General features: G+C 43.1%; 2 protein-coding genes and 1 long non-coding RNA gene across 6 annotated transcripts; 2 read left to right on the top strand and 1 right to left on the bottom strand.

The window, feature by feature from the left end:
* Positions 1-937: 937 nt before the first annotated feature.
* On the bottom strand, positions 938-4,178 carry foxq2 (forkhead box Q2). The gene is made up of 2 exons (XM_019897308.1): positions 2,940-4,178; positions 938-2,202 (listed from the first exon to the last, which is right to left on the bottom strand). The coding sequence occupies exons 1-2, from the start codon at positions 3,540-3,542 to the stop codon at positions 1,831-1,833; spliced, it is 975 nt and encodes a 324-aa protein (XP_019752867.1). The 5' UTR covers positions 3,543-4,178; the 3' UTR covers positions 938-1,830.
* A 2,136-nt stretch (positions 4,179-6,314) lies between these two features.
* pias4a (protein inhibitor of activated STAT, 4a) lies at positions 6,315-13,517 on the top strand. 4 transcript variants are annotated; one of them, XM_019897136.1, is made up of 10 exons: positions 6,315-6,356; positions 9,325-9,706; positions 10,842-10,926; positions 11,030-11,071; positions 11,233-11,323; positions 11,583-11,711; positions 11,802-11,907; positions 11,987-12,060; positions 12,400-12,560; positions 13,224-13,517. In XM_019897136.1, exons 1-10 carry the CDS (start codon positions 6,330-6,332, stop codon positions 13,453-13,455), a joined length of 1,329 nt encoding a protein of 442 aa, XP_019752695.1. In that variant the 5' UTR covers positions 6,315-6,329; the 3' UTR covers positions 13,456-13,517. The 4 variants fall into 4 exon arrangements, with proteins under 4 accessions (XP_019752695.1, XP_019752692.1, XP_019752694.1 ...); XM_019897133.1 differs by lacking the exon at positions 6,315-6,356 and adding an exon at positions 6,383-6,649; XM_019897134.1 differs by lacking the exon at positions 6,315-6,356 and adding an exon at positions 6,666-7,121.
* Positions 13,518-14,219: 702 nt separating this feature from the next.
* LOC109532312 (uncharacterized) lies at positions 14,220-16,552 on the top strand. The gene is made up of 2 exons (XR_002171358.1): positions 14,220-15,037; positions 15,070-16,552. It is a non-coding gene; the product is annotated as an uncharacterized LOC109532312 (long non-coding RNA).
* Positions 16,553-18,330: the final 1,778 nt, after the last annotated feature.

Raw genomic sequence — 18,330 nt, 5'->3', positions numbered from 1 at the left:
CAGCGGGATTTCTTTGCGAAACTATTTAGACGTCATAAAATTTGCCATGTATTGTCTGAGTTTGAAAACTTGATAAGAGAGCCCAGGAAAGGGTTTATATTCTCAGAACCGGTTTACACATGTCAATGATAAGAATTTAACCCGGTGTTATCTTTTTCCGGTAAAATATAGCCAACGTTTAGACTGCTTATGCCTTGACTGCAGGTAGCAAAAGTTCAGAACCGAAACATACTTCTTGCGTCTGAAGTTCTCACTCATTTTGCGTCTTTTGAGAACCTGATAAGCGGAATCGTCAGGCAAGCAAGCCAACGATTGGTAGGAATTGAAATACTGGGAACCGGTTGTCAAAAAGAAACGGTTTGTGATTACCATCCTGGCATGTGATTTGAGATTTGTCAAATTGGATAATGTCTTTTTTTTAAGATTTGGTGAAGCAGCATGCAGCTCATTGGCCAAAGTTATGCGTGTACTCCCCATTCCAATCAACAATTCTTGGCGTTTCCCGATATTTCTGACACAAATATTGAACTACTGTCACAATAACTCACCATAAGTGTTGTGCTTTTGCTTCATCTTGTTTCCTCATCATGGTCCAACTTCCCCAATTAATTAGTGACCTCCCCTCTCTCCATCCTTCCCTTTTCTCAGCAGTGGTGGCGGATTACGGCGTGTGATAATCTTCCTATTTCTTGAAACTGCTTGGGATTGTCCAGATTATCCGGCCTCATACACTCAGGGGTCGGCTTTGGAGAGCCCACCCCTCCCGGCCCCAGCCGCCGATTTGGGTCTCTTATGCAGCAGGAGATTTTGCATCCCGACAGCTTTTGACTAATTAGCATGTGACGCCGGGTGGCGGTGTTAGCATCGGGCTCACTTTTCGTACCATCCGAACACACGCACACACACACACACACACACACACACACACACACAGTGATAGCAATGTAACGAATTATTGTAATATAATATTGCCTTAACCGAACAGTTTGTATGTTTTATTAAAAAAAGAAGTACAGGTAAGTGCAATTGTTAACTTTGGTCATTTACAAAACAGCATACAGTATTGTGCAAATGTTTCATTTCCGGGGCTCCTTTTTTATTGGTCGGTGATCTGCATCAGAGAAAAAATGAGGGCCACATAAAATATAGCAAAAAAAAAAAAGAAAAAACACTAATGCTGAGAAGTAGGATGTTTCCTCCTTGAATAGATTGAACTTCTGTCTATTTGGAAGACATCTTCTTGTAATTGCCCATCAAGGTCTTTCAAAATTTTTGGTGTGGTCCAATAGGCCGTCATTTAAACAACCAAAAACAAAGTCACGGGTGTTTATTAAGTCTGGACGCCTGACTGGCCACTCACGTGAAGCCGACAACCCAGCAATCTCCCTATCAAAGTCATTCAACATCCACAGTAGCAAAATGATGGGCAGCCCATCTTGCATGAAAATGAAATCTTCAACATTATCCGCAGCAATGGAAACAGGCCAGATTTCACCACGCATTCACGTTATGGCGAAGAATTAATGTACCCACAATCCAGTCGGAAGTCGTCCCATATTTAAATTCTCACACATTAAAGAAGAGACATGAAAAATGTGAGGAAAAAAATAAATATTAAATTATCATGAATTAAAGAACAGACAAAAAATAACATAAGTACTTTTCAATCACTTTGGATAATGCGTTTTTGGTTTAACTCATATTGTCCTACACACAATTTAACTTGCACAGATATCAGGGTCCGATAGTGACATAGCATAAACACATCTCAGCCTAAAATTCCAGTGAATCAGTGCCAAACTGATCCTAATCCCGCTAAATTTTAGTGGTTCAACCTGAAGGTCCAGAGACATGCAGACCAGGGTGGAAGCCTGACACTTGGCCACTGGACCAAGGCCAGAAGAGTCTGGGGGCCAAGCAGGATAAAGGGAGCGAGTGGACCTGTGGGCAGCACCAGCAGGGCGCCCTCTGGTGGTGGTTGACTTGGTATGGCGAGCCAAGGGGCGAGAGGAGGAGCTGCCCGGCCGCCCTGCGGACCCTCCGTCGCGTCCTCCGGCAATGGTAGTCCCCGTTGGAAAAGTCCTTGTAGTTTGATGGGTGGACAGCCCAGAAGTGGCCTTTGCCGTTTTCGCTACGTCCAGCTTTGATGAAGCAGTCGTTCAGGGACAGGTTGTGGCGCACGCTGTTTCTCCAGTTTTTATCCTGCGATGACACAAGGATTGCCAAAAGGGGTGTCACTAATGCGAAACAGTGGAGCATAAGCGGGTGTTAAGTTGATCTCCTTCGAGATGTCACCTTGCCTCGTTCCTGGCAAGACTCGCGTGAGAATGGTGTGTCAACACCGAGTATGATCTCGACAAGACACGACACCCGGCGTTACTTTTTTAGCACGTCAAACCGGCCGATCGAGCATAATCCAATAGACCCACCTTCAATCTGCCATGCCAACCTAGCAACCGGATTACGTTATTTGCGAGTTTGCCAACAAAGGGATTGCGCCTAATTGTCTAACCACTCAGACAAAATACTCGTTCCAAGTAGGTCGCTTTGTTTGCGAAAATGGCTCAAGAGCCCTTGGCGATTCTCTCTTCTGTCGTTTGTTTAGCGATGTTCTCTGGTGCATGAGATCATCAGGTGTGCCGCGGGAACCGGTCTGAAAATGATTGTTGACAACTATTTATGTTGTTCATCCACAAGCATCTATGCTAGCGTCATTTTGTGACACGCAATGAAAAAAAAAACAATGAAATGTTCTTCCACTAGAGGGCAGAAGGTACAATGAAGCCGGTGCCATTCATACAACAGAATAAGCCATATCATCATTTTGGGATCACTTTGGCATTTTTTCTTTCGTAGTACGCTGTGAGATTTTTCAAATGAAAAATATGTGCTGAATAAAGGTTGGGAACCACTGATTCAGGGGCGAGAGGAGCTGATACCTTGCTTTTGAAGTAAGGGTAGTGGTCCATGATCCACTGGTAGATGTCGCACAGCAGCAGCTTCTTCTGCTCCGACGCCAGGATGGCCTTGGAGATGAGCGCGATGTACGACTGGTTGGGTTTTTCGTCGGACGTGGCGATAGTGGTAGTGGTCACCTCCTCCTCCCCCTCCTCTCGTTGCTCTCCATCCCCCTCCTCTCCTCTGACGTCCCTTTCTGCGGTCTCTGCTGACCTCTCCTGTACGGCGACCACCTCTTTGGGTTCGTGACGATCGAGCAACGTCCGCTCAGCCGTCGCTTCTCTCGCCGAATCTTTGGCTCCCTTGTTGAACAGGAGGTAGTCGATGGTGAAGCTCAGTCCGAGTCGCTCTCGGCCGCTCCTGTCTTCCGTCGTCATCTCCGGTGTTAAATAACTGGCACTCATGACTGACAAATTGTACCTTTGAGATGAGACGTGAAAAATTCTTTGCGGTCTTTGGAAAAGTTGGGCTTTTACAGCATGGCCCGATATCTCACCCCTGGCTGCTTTCGTCCGAGTCGTAGCGTTGACAAGATCACAGATAAAGATGAGCCTCTCAACTGTCGTTAACCTTGATGCGCTCATCGGCAACACGATCTCTACGGCGTGGAAATGACGTCAGTCTGTGAGGTTAAACGCGGCGACTTTTTCGAAACACCGAATTTTCGCAAAGCGTCGGCACCTCTTCGGCTAGCCCGGCTTTCCGCTATGCTCCTAAATCAAAGTTGGGCTTCACACTATTTATATGACGGCAAATTGATCCCTCACAGAAAGGGGCAAAGGAGGCACAGGGGAGGTCGAGGTAGGGGGTCTCAATTTAGGCGGATTATTTTTATTAACCTAAGCAAATCTGTGTAATTACGGGAGATTAAACACTCAGGACTGCGTGAGACACGGAGCGCACGGGATGCATGTTGTAGAGTCAAAGGGCCTTTAGATGCCACTGTTATCCTGTTAAAGTTGTTTTGTCCAGTTGGGGAGGCTGTCCGAAGACTTACTGCAATTACAATGGAGCAGTAATTAAAGTTTTTCCACCATTAACGTGACTTGCTAGAAACTACCTCCTAGCCTAGCAAAACGACCCTTGCCAAAAAACAAAAAATAAATAAATAAATAGCACGTAGCGCGTAACAGAAAAACTGGAGCATATGGAGCAAAATGAGTGTATCCTGTGTGAACAATTGATCTGGAAAATATGTCATACTTATTTTTTTTTTTTTAATGCAGACCACTATAATTGCTGACAATTGTGGTCTTTTTTTTTCCCAGACACACTGACTGGTATAGGGAACTATTTGTAATTCCCTTCACCTTGAATAAGGCCGCAGTACCAGCTGAAGAAAAATAAAGCCAAGACTTTATGCTGCCACTACCATGCATCACACAAGGTATGGTGTTATTTTGGTGGTAAGCACTGGTGTTTTCATGAAATGGAATGGAGTCAAATTTAGCGAAATGTATTCTCAATGCACATGTCACGAAGAGCAACGTAATTCACTTCACGGTCACAACCTATCCAAGAGACATTAAAAAAAGTTATTTCTCCTGACTCTCTGAACCTCTCCATGATATTATGGATTGTAGATGATATCCCTAAATTCTTTGCAATTGTATGTTGAGGATCATTGACCTTAAAACTGTTTGACTATTCTCAGTTGTTCACATAGAGGTGACCCTCGCCCCATCTTTGCTTGTGAAAGACTTGAGCAATTCAGAGAAGCTCCTCTTCTACCCATGCATGGCACCTACCTGTTCCCAGCTAGCCTGTTCATCTTTGGGATGTTCCAAAAAGGTGTTTGATGAACTTTCCTCAACATTCTCAGTCTTTTTTGCCACCTGCCCCAGTTTTACTGGAAGCGTGTTGCGGCCATAAAATTCTAAGATAAAGCTTGTTTCCGAAAAGCAATAAAGTTAATCAGTTTGAACGTTAAAATATCTCATTGTTGTAGTGTATTCAATTATATGGGTTGTACATGATTTGCAAATCATTGTATTGTATTTATTTATGTTGAACACAACATCAAAACTACATCGGAATTGGGTGTGTCTATTTTCTGTAAGACTTGATTCTTCATTGTATTTCTCTTGTATTAAATGTGTTTTGTGTATCCAACCATGTAAAGCACTTTGTGAGTCCTTTCGTGATAATAATAATAATACATTTTATTTATAAGCGCCTTTCAAAATACCCAAGGACACTTTACAATCATCAGTGTTATATAAACATAAATAAACTATACATACTTATATTTGTCTCTATTTATTTGATGAGCTCACGAATTGTAAAATGGTTGCAGTGTTTGACTTGCATTCATCACTGCATTTCCCGTGGTAACTGTACAGACAATTTACGATGCCACGCAATGATGAATTGGACCATGTTGCCCTCTTCTGTTTCAAATGAGGAACATGAAGAGTACTTCTCAGCCAATTTTAGTCGCTCGTTGTCCATCGTCATCGTTGTACAAATTGCACATCTATATGGTCCATCACGTCTGAGAGAATTACTCTCTCTAGAGAAGACTAGACATAATAAATGATAAATATGAGACATAAAGCACTTGCTCATGCTCTACCATGTGAACGTCAGACCATTGAAAGAATAGCGTTTCTTTATTGACATATTCCGACGTGGGGTAATGGCAAAACAAAGCACAGGATGTCATGACGTGATATTCCTATTCCATCAATTGATTAGCTCGCGGGACTCTAGGGGGTATATTTGCCACGTGCTGTTTAAAAACCAGGAGTGGATCTTCAAAGGGAATGGATAAAATTTCGGTTCTCAAGGAATTCATTTTGGGGTAACAAACATGGCGCCACTTGAAATATGAGTTTAAGCACTCGGTGGCACGTATTGAATGTTGACTAAATAAACGTTACGTTGCTAATTGCGTGCATTGTCTTTGCTTGTTGGCCGCATCGAAGACAAAGCGCCGAGTCCACATTTCCGGAACCCGGAGTGGATTTTGGAGCTCGGACGGGATTCCATCGCACCATGCGACCTCATCCACTTGACATCTCGCGCTTTCCATCCATGACGGATTCAAAACCAATCAGTGACCCACTTTGACCAAACCTCGACATTATTAACCCGTATAACCGTGAACATCGGATTATTGTCAGGGGTCACGTCACGAGTGGGCCACGCGGCCTAATTTGGAAAAGAGACCCGTCTCTGAGTATTTCCAAAAAAGTTACACTGTAACCTTAAAACACGCTGGTCCCGCCCATTTAGAAAGGAGTGCTTCAGATCCCAGTGAGTACCACTCCGCGATTGGCCAAAAGGAACTGTCAGTCAGAGCCAGCTGGGCGCCCCATTGGTGAAAGACTAGCAGTCGGCGGGGACTCTCGCGGTACTGCTGCGTGAAGATGGCGGCCGAACTGGTGGAGGCGATGGCAAGTAGAGCCTCATTCGCTTTGGTTTGATGGGAAGCCGGGCGCGAGAGTGTGCGTCCCAACACCCGGCGCGGACGCTGAGAGTTTCGGCGGCTTTGTGTGAAAACGACATTAAAGCGCGTACTGTCACGAATGTGGCGTAACAGGGTCGCGTCGAAAGCGACTAGCCTCTGTTGCTAACGTCGCTTTCTACCTAGTTAACTTAGCAAGTACGAAAGGGTTAGCTTCCTAGCATCACGCTGGCTCCAAAGAAGATGCCGAAAATGAATGATGGCCAGCCGAGCGCACTTGAGGTGTCTGTGCAATCACACTTTCATGCGTTTCGAATCGCTTGAAGCTAATATTATCTCTTGTGATGCGCGCTTAGTTTGCCAAGCTGTGCACCTGTCAAAACGTTCGCTTGCCATGATTGAGCACCGAAAAGGCAGTTTTCCCAGCAGAGCTAGCCGGCTAGCAACATAGCCTCTATTGAGAATGTTTAGTGAGGTCGCGTTGGATTGACCAAACACTGTGTTCCTTTCTCCTCAAATAGAACAACCATAGGCTGCTTTTGCAGCTTGTTAGTTGTCCGTATGTCAACGTTGTTTACCCACTGCTGTCGAGTTAGCACCTCTATTGCTAACAGCTTATATGTAAACACCCCTTGGTTGCTTGTATTTGTATGGGAAATGGAGGAAGTAACATAATACCTACGCCACAGGCAACGCATGTAATATTTCAATGTGGAGATGAATGCTTTTCACTGGCTTGTACGTTGCGTTGGAGGTAAGTGATGTTGCGCATGATTGTACGAGAAGTTGGAGTCGTCACAAGGGTGCGTTTCAGTGCACTTTTTACCCTTTTGTTTTTGTATATACAAAGTTCGCCAGTGTTGTCATGGCCTTATCATTGTTCTCCCATGTTGAAAATTGCTCTATTATCCCAAACGTTTGTGTTATTCAATTTGTGTTCCGGAAAGCTAGTTGAAATGAAGTAGGGTGACAACAACTGCTTATTTTGTTATTAAATTAATCTGTTGAATAATCCATGAGTAGCATACTATATTCCAAAACAACCTATATTCCAAAACAGCTCATGATTTCAAACTACTCACTTAACAGAACCAGAAATGAATTACGATACGCTATGCCGTACGTCGGACAAGTGGAATAATAGAAAAGTAATCTAAACTATTTACAACATCAGCAATGTTGTTTGTTTTCACAGTAGAGTCCTGAGTTTTGATTCTGACTTTTGAGGCCTGCAAAATAAATGTTCTCAAATTACGTAACAGCAGATGTTTTATTTATTTTTAAAATTTTAATTGACTTTGCTTCAAATTCAACTACATATCAGTTGCAGGTTATTCATACTACCGCAAGAGGTTTGCGGTGTAAACAGTGTCGTCAATGGAAGGTATGAATTTGCCTGTAGACAGATTTGGACACTACTAGCCAATCGTCTTTGACGTCTCTCTCCGTGCTAATGTTCAGTCTGACCGAAATGCCAAAACTATGACTAGCTCCAAGGAAATGTGGAAAAAGACCTCAGTGACGTGTTGTTGCTTTATTTTCATGTTCTCGTAGAAGTGACCAATTGATTTTGACATTTGGACTCATTTATATTATCGAAAATAGCCTACATTTTTACTTCATCATACCGTACAGCCCTAACCACAGGTTAGTTTTCCCATAAATTGATGATGATTCACTTCCTGCTTTGGTCTGTATCGTGTCAGAAATACTGTTGATTGTTATGAGGCTGAGGATTTCGGTAACTTTAAATTGAACAATGGCTTGAAATTATTAATCTTGACGCCTATACTGTGCTGTAGCATCTGTTGGTGAGTAACATACATTTTCAAGCATAGAGAGGTTGTAGAAGAAAATAAAGTGAACCTGTAACGTTTGAAGACTCATCCACAAATTGAGTGGGAGCAGAGATTAATTATATGCTATTTGCATGAGCCCCTACGTGGTAAAATTGTTCTGCGTGGCGAGGTGATATGCACTTGTTGCTTGCGAGCAACAACGCTCTTGTCTGTCACGTTGAATTCTTTTCTATGGTTCTCGGTGCCAGGGTCAAGCTGTTTTACGGAATGTGCAGGCAAGATTTTAGTTGAAATATTCATTTTTATAACTCTTACAAGAGTTGACCAAAACTGTGCATGATAAATTGTGTATAATTAGCATTGACTTTGCCATATTGTGCTGTGAGAATGCTGGAGTGCAAAAAATAAAAAAATAAAAAAAAATTACATTCAAGTAGGGCTGCTGCAATTAAATATTTTTAGAATCAGCCATTCTCTTGATCACCATATATTCATCAAGTCCTCAGATAAAATTTGCATTATGATGGTAATATAAAATGTGCATGTGTGATGCAGGTATTGTTCTTGTCCACTTGGGGGCACAATTTCCACATTGACTTTGCAGCATCTGTGACTTTGAATGTGTGTGGCTATAAAAGGCAGAGCCTGGACTTTTGAGTGAAAACTGAAAGAGTGTAGTTGGCTCTTAGCCAGACAGTGCACTGTGTGTGTGAGAGAGAGAAAACACTGAACATAATGTCCTCTCCTTTATTGTTTGTTCAATCAACAAAAGTGCCTCGTCGACTGTATCAAAGATTTTGCTTTGACTTTTTTGTGTCATACTTATTCGATTCATTGTTTGAGCCCGAGTGTCAAAGCAGGTTGATTTTGTGTTGATTACCTTTGAGTCCGTTTTGTCGAACCAAGCTTTCACAATGTTAAAGGTTTTAGTGCCAACATGTTGAAAAATAACTTAAATTGTTTGGGCAAATTTGAATCGTTAAAACTGTTCAGTTATATGTTACGTTCTCCTTTGCTCAAAAGACTTGCCTCACAGGTTCAATCATTCACATTTTGCGCAGCCAAATGCACTCTCTTACAAAATGTGAGGACTATCAAAGAAATTCTTGTTTTCATCAGTCATGTAATCTCTCTCCTTATGTTTTGTTCTCAATCCAGAACATGGTCAAAAGTTTCCGGGTCTCCGACCTGCAGAGGCTGCTGGCCTCCATGGGCCGCAGCAAGAGCGGCTTAAAGCAGGACCTGGTGGGCCGGGCTCTAAGGCTGGTCCAGACGGAATACAGCCCTGAGCTGCTCAAGAACGTGCGGCAGCTGTACGAGTCGCGCTTTCCCAGAACGTCTGGCTGGCTGGCAGCACGGCGCCCGGAGGGCATCCCGGTTTCGTACTCGTCCCTCAGCTCGACCCCGTCTGCCACCTCTCAGGAGGCTGAATACCTCAACGGCATTACCAAACCAATGGCCACTCCAGCACCGGAGGTCAAACTGGTGCCGCTGCCCTTCTATCAGACTTTGGAAACACTGCTTCCACCTACAGAGCTCAGTGAGTATACGCTTTGATCCGTTACATACACTGCTCAGCTTGTTCGGGGTTCTGGGCTTGTGTTGTTACTAGGGATGCACGATCACTGTGGAACAGCTAACTATTGGACTGATATTGGGGGGGTGACATCACATTCATCGGTCCAATGGCAACAAAACAGGATCGATAAAACAGTATTTTGTCACTGAAGTAACCAGAACAATGTTTATGTATTCAAGGCTACTCTTATTGATCCAATTTTGTTACAATCGGACCTATGAATGTGATGTCATATTTTCCTCCCAATATCAATCCAGTAGTTATCTGTTCGATAGTGATCATGCATCCCTAGTAACCACTCAAACCCAGGACCTCGAACAAAGTGCTGCTGCAACATTCGGTTTGCCCAATCTCTGCACCAACTGTCAGAAACCGTCACAGAGAAGTTCATTTGACTGCTCATCAACCTCATTTGCCATGACTGCAGTTTCTCATCCTAACCTTCTTAAGAAGGCAAATCCTCACAATTGATCATGTCTGGCACTCACGGGTGAATTCACCATTCGGGGCAGATGGCAAATAGCATGTATATGTCATATGTGTGAGCGGTTTACTAATGACAACGTTGTGGATCGAGTGGACTCGGGGAGCATTGGGGTTCTGTTACGGGCAGGGGGGTGTTAGGGTGCATTTTATTGATGGCATTTTGAACAGAGATATCATGATGAGAGCCTGAGGCCAATTGTCGTGCCATTCATTCAATACCATCACCTTATGTCACAGCATTATAGTGCATGGCCCTTGTGAGCTGTCAAGCCAGTCGGCGATCAGTCAGGGGCCAAGGCTCCCGTCTCCGCCACTTGCGTGGTGCCGTAGAAGTAGTATAAATATTTTTAAATCACGGTCGAACAAACAGTTGAGCTGATATCTATTGGCACGGCATCTCTGTTCCCTAACACTGATAATTTTCCTCCTAATGTCCTCTGCTGATTGGTCAAGAGGGTTGTTAAACTGTTAACACCTGCCAAGTCTCTCCCCATCTGTACTTCAGTAAAACTGAGGAGGGCAGAATAAAAATGCTGCTGGCTACTGTTTGTGGAGATACGACGTAATGAATAATTGTGGTTGATGTATTCCTGTTGATGTGTTATGACAGTTGCCCAGAATAACGAGAAACTGCAAGACAGTCAGTGCATATTTGAGTTAACACCAAGTCAAGCAGACCAAATCAGAAACGCAAGGTAGGAATGTGGAGCGTTTCCGAACAATCCTTTTTTCTATTTTTTTTTCTTTTTTACCTGCCCCCTTGAGTCTGGTATAACTTGTGGCCTTTGTTTATTGCAGTGAAATTCGCCCGGGAATTAGATCAATCCAGGTGGTTCTTAGGTAAGAATCAACTGCCATTGAATTTGAGCACTTTAGGTGTCATTTTCAGGTAGTTAAAATACTCTGAGGCACCACATACTTATCATCATTCACTTCATCATTCTTTTTCACTCTGCAGATTTAGTTTCATTCTTATTTTGGGAATGTTTTCTGTGTTGCAGAATATGTTACACAGACTCCATTGGGGTTCAAGAGGACCAGTATCCTCCTAACATCGCCGTCAAAGTCAACCAGTCCTACTGTCATGTCCCAGTGAGTTACAATATAATATACTACAGAAACATGAGTGGCTTTGTTTATAAAACAAAGCCACTGTTTCTTTGTCAAAAACTAAGTGAAAAAGGAGCTTTGGTACTGTAGTAGGAGAGAGAGCCTAAATATTGCAGTGTTTCAATTATTTCTGGGCTAACGACCAACGTTAATGTTTATTTAAGCACCCATAATCGAATCCGGGCAATAATTTCCAGAAACGTTTTCTGGAACAGTGTAGTGATTGTCATTTGTTTTTCAGGGCTACTACCCCTCTAACAAGCCTGGCGTGGAACCTCGCCGTCCTTGTCGCCCTGTTAACATTACTCCTTGGTTGCATCTTTCCACGGTCACCAACAGAATCACCGTCACCTGGGGAAACTTCGGCAAGGTTGGCATCGACTCACGCCCTGTTCACGAGGACTTCCGTTCCACTGTTGATTGTCGTGTATTCATATGACTTTTGAACGTGTGCTTTCAGCGCTACTCTGTAGCAGTGTATTTAGTGAGGATGTTCACTGCGTCGGACCTCTTCAGCCAGCTCAAACTCTGCTCTGTTGAGAGCGCGGAGCGCTGTCGTGAGCGCAGTGAGTGTTGATCTTCCTCTGTTGAAGAACTTTTGCCAAAATTGTGAGTTATAATGCTCGTACATGTATTTATTTGTAGTTCAAGACAAGCTACGGTTTGACCCAGAGAGTGAGATTGCCACTACGGGCCTCAGGGTTTCTCTTATTTGTCCAGTGAGTATTGTTCTTTACATAAATGGGATCTGCCGGGCGATTAATCGAAATTGAATTGATTGGCCTCTTCTCAAAAACATAATCGAAATGATTAATGTGAGCAATGGTGTGACATGTATTTTATTCTGCCCTCCTGAGTGTACCGGTACTTGAAACTGGTTCATGACACTCCAGTGTGAGTTAACTGTTAAGATACACAACAAAAAAATGACAATTTGTATCGTCAAATAGACATGCTTTAAAAAAAAAACGCCAGAGTGAATGCGAAAGTCAATGTAAAATTGAACATGCTCCATGAACAATGGCCACAATTACTAACAGACTTTTTTTTCTCCTCAGCTGGTGAAGATGCGCATCGGTGTGCCATGTCGAGTTCTGACCTGCGCCCATCTACAGTGTTTCGACGCAGTCTTCTTTCTGCAGATGAATGAAAAGAAGCCCACATGGACCTGCCCCGTGTGTGACAAGCCGGCGCCCTTTGAGCTGCTCACTATAGACGGGTAAGGTTGTGCCCATTTGAAAAACTCTACGATATTCTTAATACTTCCCTCAACTACAGAACTGATGATTAATCACCCGTTTCTTCAAGCTAGTTTATATTGGGTTGTGGTTTTTAAAAAAAAAAAAACTCAAAATTATATCGTACTCATGCCACTGAGCTCATTTTCCTATGACAACAAAATAAAAATGCCATGTTTTGAATAAAAATACTTGTGGTTTTAAGACAGGATTTGTTGGCACGATTGGAATAAGGGAACAGAGATCTACAACTCGGTATGGGGAGTTGGTGACATATTTACAGTTAAATTTCATGCAGACTATTTGATTTGGTATACATACACCTATGACTTTGACTCTTTGTGGAATACAATCACAAATTACACACTTTTGTTTGTTTTTCCGCCTCAAATCGGGACTTTGGAAAATAGGTGTCGCCAAAAACCCAAAGTGTACGAGTCAACAGATGTGATGTCTTTTGAGGTACCACAAAATCTCACATGCTGACAGTGTGAACTCTGAACTATTGAGGCGTATTTTTCACCAAACAATTTGGTAGCATGCCCACCGTGTCAGATGCTTGTTTGACTTCGTTAAGCTAGAACGATGTGCAGCACTGCATCTGTACTAGGCTCACCCATGATGACCATGCGTGTGTGTTTCAGGTTGTTGTCTGAGATCTTGAAAGAGACAAGCGAGGAAATCGAGGAGATCGAATACCTCACCGATGGCTCTTGGCGACCAATCAGCGACGACAAGGAGAAGGAAAAAGAAAGAGAACGCAGCGATACGCCTGAGTACTCGTTGGTCGATATGTGTACGTGGAAAACGCTCACTGTATATTCCCACATTGCACAGATTTTCCCAAAATGCACACAAAGCGAAGTTCACAGATGAAGGTTGGACTAAATGTGGGTGGAGCTAAACGTTTGACAAAAGTCAACAAAACAGCCATTTCAGAACCTGAAAATTGATTTGATGACGTTTCTGAATGTCTCGACCGATGGGTTCAAAAGTTGTGGTTGAAAGATGTCCCCACATAGAAATGAGTGGGATGTAGTACTACACGTCCCTACTAGAGGGCGCACTCCCTTGATGGTTGATGGTTAGTATGAGTTTGAATCATTCATAGGAGTTCAGAGGGTTGAGAATCCACCCAGAGTGTCTGGATGAAATCATGTTTCAGGGTTGGGGAAGGTTTTTGGAATAGTGCTCGAGGGAAGAGTTTTTGGGGGTGGGGGTAGATGAAGGTTGGACTAAATGTGGGTGGAGCTAAACATTTGACGAAAGTCAACAAAACAGACATTTTGTAAAGAACCTGAAAATTGATTCGATGACAGTTCTGAATGTCTCGGCCATTGAGCTCAAAAGTTGTGGTTGAAAGATGTCCCCAGAACATGTTTTGGATCATTTGGAGTGGTTTGAATGCAGTGTGCGTGTAGGTGTTGGGGGATGGGTGTGCGGGTGGGATTGATGAGTGGTTGGGCATGCAGATTGAAACGTTGAGGTCGACACCCACATTCAGCCACTCCGTGGTCTCCGCTCTGCAGCCAGGGCTTATCCCAACAACTTGGGAAATCTTCCACTCTACTCTCAGCCTCCCACACCCATTTTCTTAATTCACTCGAGCAGTGATTAAAAAAAGTCGTAAGTTGGCCCCGGGGGGCGGCGGCGGCGGGCGGGGTCAGTGCGGGCCCCGCCGCGCCGCCCGGAGGAGTGGTGGTGGATCTGACTCTTGACTCGTCCTCTGAGGAGGAAGGGGGCGGGGGCGGCGGCGAGAGCGAGGACACTGAGGACAGCGCGGACAGCCCCACCCCCAAGAGGGGCCGATACAACTACGACAAGGACCTGGTCACTGCGTACTGACCCCCGCAGCTACTCTTCAACCCACCTCGCCCTCTCATGGACGAAGGGGCGGGGGCGGGGGGGCTGAAAGCACGGAGAACGGAACAGTAATACACTAGACACAGTGACCCCCGCATCATCAAAAAACATCACAGCCTTTTAGCAGTTCCACACACAGATAAAGAATCTTCAGTCTAGCATCATTAGGATTCCCGTTTGTACTCGACTCAACCACTGGAAGCCAACCACTTTTGGCTGACCATCATCCTGCAGCGAATATTTGTACTGCACTTCCCTCAATGAGAGAAATTCAGTGGATTACCCGCTCCTCCCCATCACCTCCTACAAACTCTTTTTCTCGATGGACGTCGTCATCTTTGCTGTCTGACCAGGAACAAAAAGCTGTTCACGCCACCGTGCATTCGTTTTTTTTGGCACATTTGAGCTGTCTGCGCTTCTCAGTGAAAGGGGAAGTCAAGTCAAATATTTACACTATGTTGTATGCGGCCCCACAAGTGTAAACACCATTCTCTGATTAATATTGCGTTCATGGAAAATGAATTAAGCAGCAAAATACTCATCCATGTCTGCGTGGCCATTTTGCCACTTGCTGTTGACTGAAAATGACATCACAGTTGCTGCTGTTGACTGAAAATGACGTCACAGTTGCTTCAGGGATCAGGTAATGATCAATCACAGCTCAGCTTGTCCCATGACCAAACTTAGAAAACATGTGAGCTGTGTGGTTGGTCGGTACTTGAGCCTTGATCAGCTGTGATGTCCTTTTTAGTCGACACAAAGTGCCAACATGACTCCCTCCTGAGGTGGATTTAAAAAAAAAAAAAGTATATTTCGCTGCTTAATTCCGCAAATGCACTATTACTCTGAATGCCGTGTTTGGACGAATGGGCTGCGATACGTTATTGTAAAGAACACTTTTTACTTGACTCCCCCCCTCCCCCCAAAAAGGTGGAAAAAAAGAAAATAAATGGCAAAAGAATAATCTGAACGTGATGCAAACCTCTCCTATGGCATGTTTTTTTTGTGTTAAGATTGGATCCATTTTAATTTAAAGTACATCACTGATCTGGATGCGTGATGCTTTCCATTTACGTATTTTATTTTGCAGTTTTTAGATCTTTAAATAAAAACCTACCTCAGTCATTACACACAGCAGACTGATCGGAGAACGAGTAAAGGACAGATTTTCTGACGCCCATTTTACACTGGAGATTTTTTTTTCCCCCTTTGTCTTTTTTAATTTCCATTGTTCTATGCAGTTCATCTTGAGTGGAATCAGTGCTGTCGTCTGGCTTCTACTTGGGAGATCCCGTTTCAGGAAATGGTTGAAGTATGGCAGCCTTTGGCTGTTCAGTTAGCAGAAGAGAAGCCGCTCTGCTGTGCTTGTTCCCCTTTATGCGGAAGGATATAAATTATTCACAAATGCTGTTATCTGCCCCTTTCCCTGCGCTTACACCACGTCTACTCGATTGCATCATTCAATTATTGAATCTTGTGTGCAGTTTGGACATTCAGCTATCTTATTAATATGACTTTGCTATTTTGCAGTGGGTTTCAATTGACTAATATAACATGTCGGTAAACACGAGCAACGTCCTCTTCAGTTCAGTTTGGATCGGACTTTTTAATTTGGGGCCCGGAGTCGTTTGCACACTTTTTGTTTATGACTTTAAAGCCATTGTGTAGTGAGTATCCATCCAAACACCTGCAACAGCACAAGGACCAGAATATTGTCTCGCTGCGCTTAGCACGGGAATCTCGTTGATACTCTGCAGCTTGAATTTTGGTTGTACGTTGAGCTAAATCTGGTCTTCCAACTTGTTTTCTTGCCCACACTCCTCATAATCTGTCTACAGGTTATTGGAGGTCCCACAGGTGTAGGTTTGCTTCTATGGAACTGAGCCAGAGGCCCCTTTTTTTTTTTTTTTTTTTTTTTTTTTTTTGATAGGGGGTGAGGTTGAGTACGAGGGCCGAGTGTCTGGTTATGACTACAGTATGTTGTGGCATCTCTTATGTTAAATGCATAAGGTAGCATGGACAGATGCTTACAATCCATGATGTAAATGTTTTTGTTGTTGTTTTTTTTTTTTATATGTTCATATTAAAAGTCAATAAAATGTAAATGATATTTTTATTATTACGCCTCGAATTGTTTCCAGTTGTTCCGACAGGCAAAACCAGAAGGGAAGAATCGGGATTGGATACCTGATGATGGTGATATGTGAGTACTAAAAGGGTCTGTGGTTCAATTCCAGATGCTCAGTCTTCAGGATACGATTGTACAATTGAACAATGATCAAATTCTAACAGCTGTTAATTGATGTATGGAATTAAAGTCAAGTTCTTTAAAATGTGTGAGGGTTTTTTTGTTGTGGTTCAGATGTGTGATGTGTATTTTATTGTCTGATTCCCCGGCCCCTTATTCTAAATACAACTACAGTCTCATAGAAACTTTTAAAAAAAGTCTCCAATCCTTGGTTTACGTGATCAAAACTACAATAAATTTTACTGTAACATGTATATTACCTCCATGTGTCAACAAATTGCAGCTTCATGAGAATACTAGGACTTTACACAAGTCAAATTGTGAGAAGACTAATGTAATATTTCAAAAATATCGTACTGGGGGAAGAAAATGTATAGAAAGTCAAGGTTAGAAGAAAAAACTGAACGTTATGTTAATGGAAATAATATTGCAATATTATGAGAGAAAAAGTTGTAATGGGAGAGACATAAAACAAAACTTTTTTTTTCCCCAAAGATACAAGCATCAAGCTGATTTCCGAAAAAAGTTCTGAGATATTTATTGCCACTTTCCGTTGGTTGACTGTCAAACTAAACATGAAACAATGTGAATGACACCTTGTGTATTTAGAGGAACCACACAACTTTACCTTAATGTTGGCTATTTTAATGCCAGCTGAGTTAGAACCCAATAAGCATATGTGAAGAATAACTAATATTACTGCACCTGACCAAGTCATTTGCAGTAGGTGTGAAGCTCGCACACAAGAAGCTGAAATGAGTCAATCACGATGCATAAACTCTTTAATGAGTTACATTTAATTGTGTTTTATTATGTTCCACAGGGTTCACCTTTGAGGCCCCTGCTGTTTTCATTGTATTTGCTGCCCCTAGGATTCATCTTAAGAAAGTATGGTATTTCCTTTCACCGCTATGCAAGTGACAGTCAGATCTATGTCCCCGACAGCCCCCTCAGAAATCTGTGAAGCCCCAGTTAAACCCGTTTACAAATTATTTTCTTAGCCCCCCCCCCTTGTATATCGGTCAAGCCCCCTTTTAGCTCCAAGAAACAAAAGAAATCCTGGAGCCGTTCCTGGCCTATACCTCAGGTCAGCGCACCTGACACTACTGGGGAGGTACTGAGACTTCAGAGGAGCTCGACCTTTGAAATGACTTTAGGCAAGTCCCCACTGTGTCGATCTCTAAAACTCGTCTTTAAAACTCAACCCTTTTTTGGGGGGGGGGGTTGATCCGGTTTGTTACTTTGCATTTTTTTAGTGTTTTATTGTGTGACTGTCTTTTTGTTATGAATTTATTGTTTTAACACTCTTTGGTTTCATATGTCCTTGAAGATAAGTGGTTCGGATAATGAAAGGAATGGAGGGATGGTTTTTACTTGACGCACAGCACTTTGTATTCGGTTGTTTTGAGAGTACTTTTTGAATAAAATCCAGTTGAGTTACTAAAAACATTACACATTTTGGGGGTGGGGGGTTGAGCGGCTGGTACGGATTACAGTAATAGCAACTACATTAATTTCAATGGGTGGCGCTGGGGGGGGGGGGCTGAGTTTAGATTGTGGTTTAATAAACTAAACTCTTTTCTCTTCTAGTCTTCGGTCTCCATATATGGCCACTGGGTGGCAGTAATGTGCACATGGCA

This window comes from Hippocampus comes, unplaced genomic scaffold (assembly GCF_001891065.2).
Source record: "Hippocampus comes isolate QL1 unplaced genomic scaffold, H_comes_QL1_v1.1 scaffold22, whole genome shotgun sequence".
In the NCBI taxonomy this organism is placed as follows: domain Eukaryota; kingdom Metazoa; phylum Chordata; class Actinopteri; order Syngnathiformes; family Syngnathidae; genus Hippocampus; species Hippocampus comes.
The sequence above is the reverse complement of the archived record's forward strand: the minus strand, read 5'-3'. Positions and strand labels throughout refer to the sequence as shown.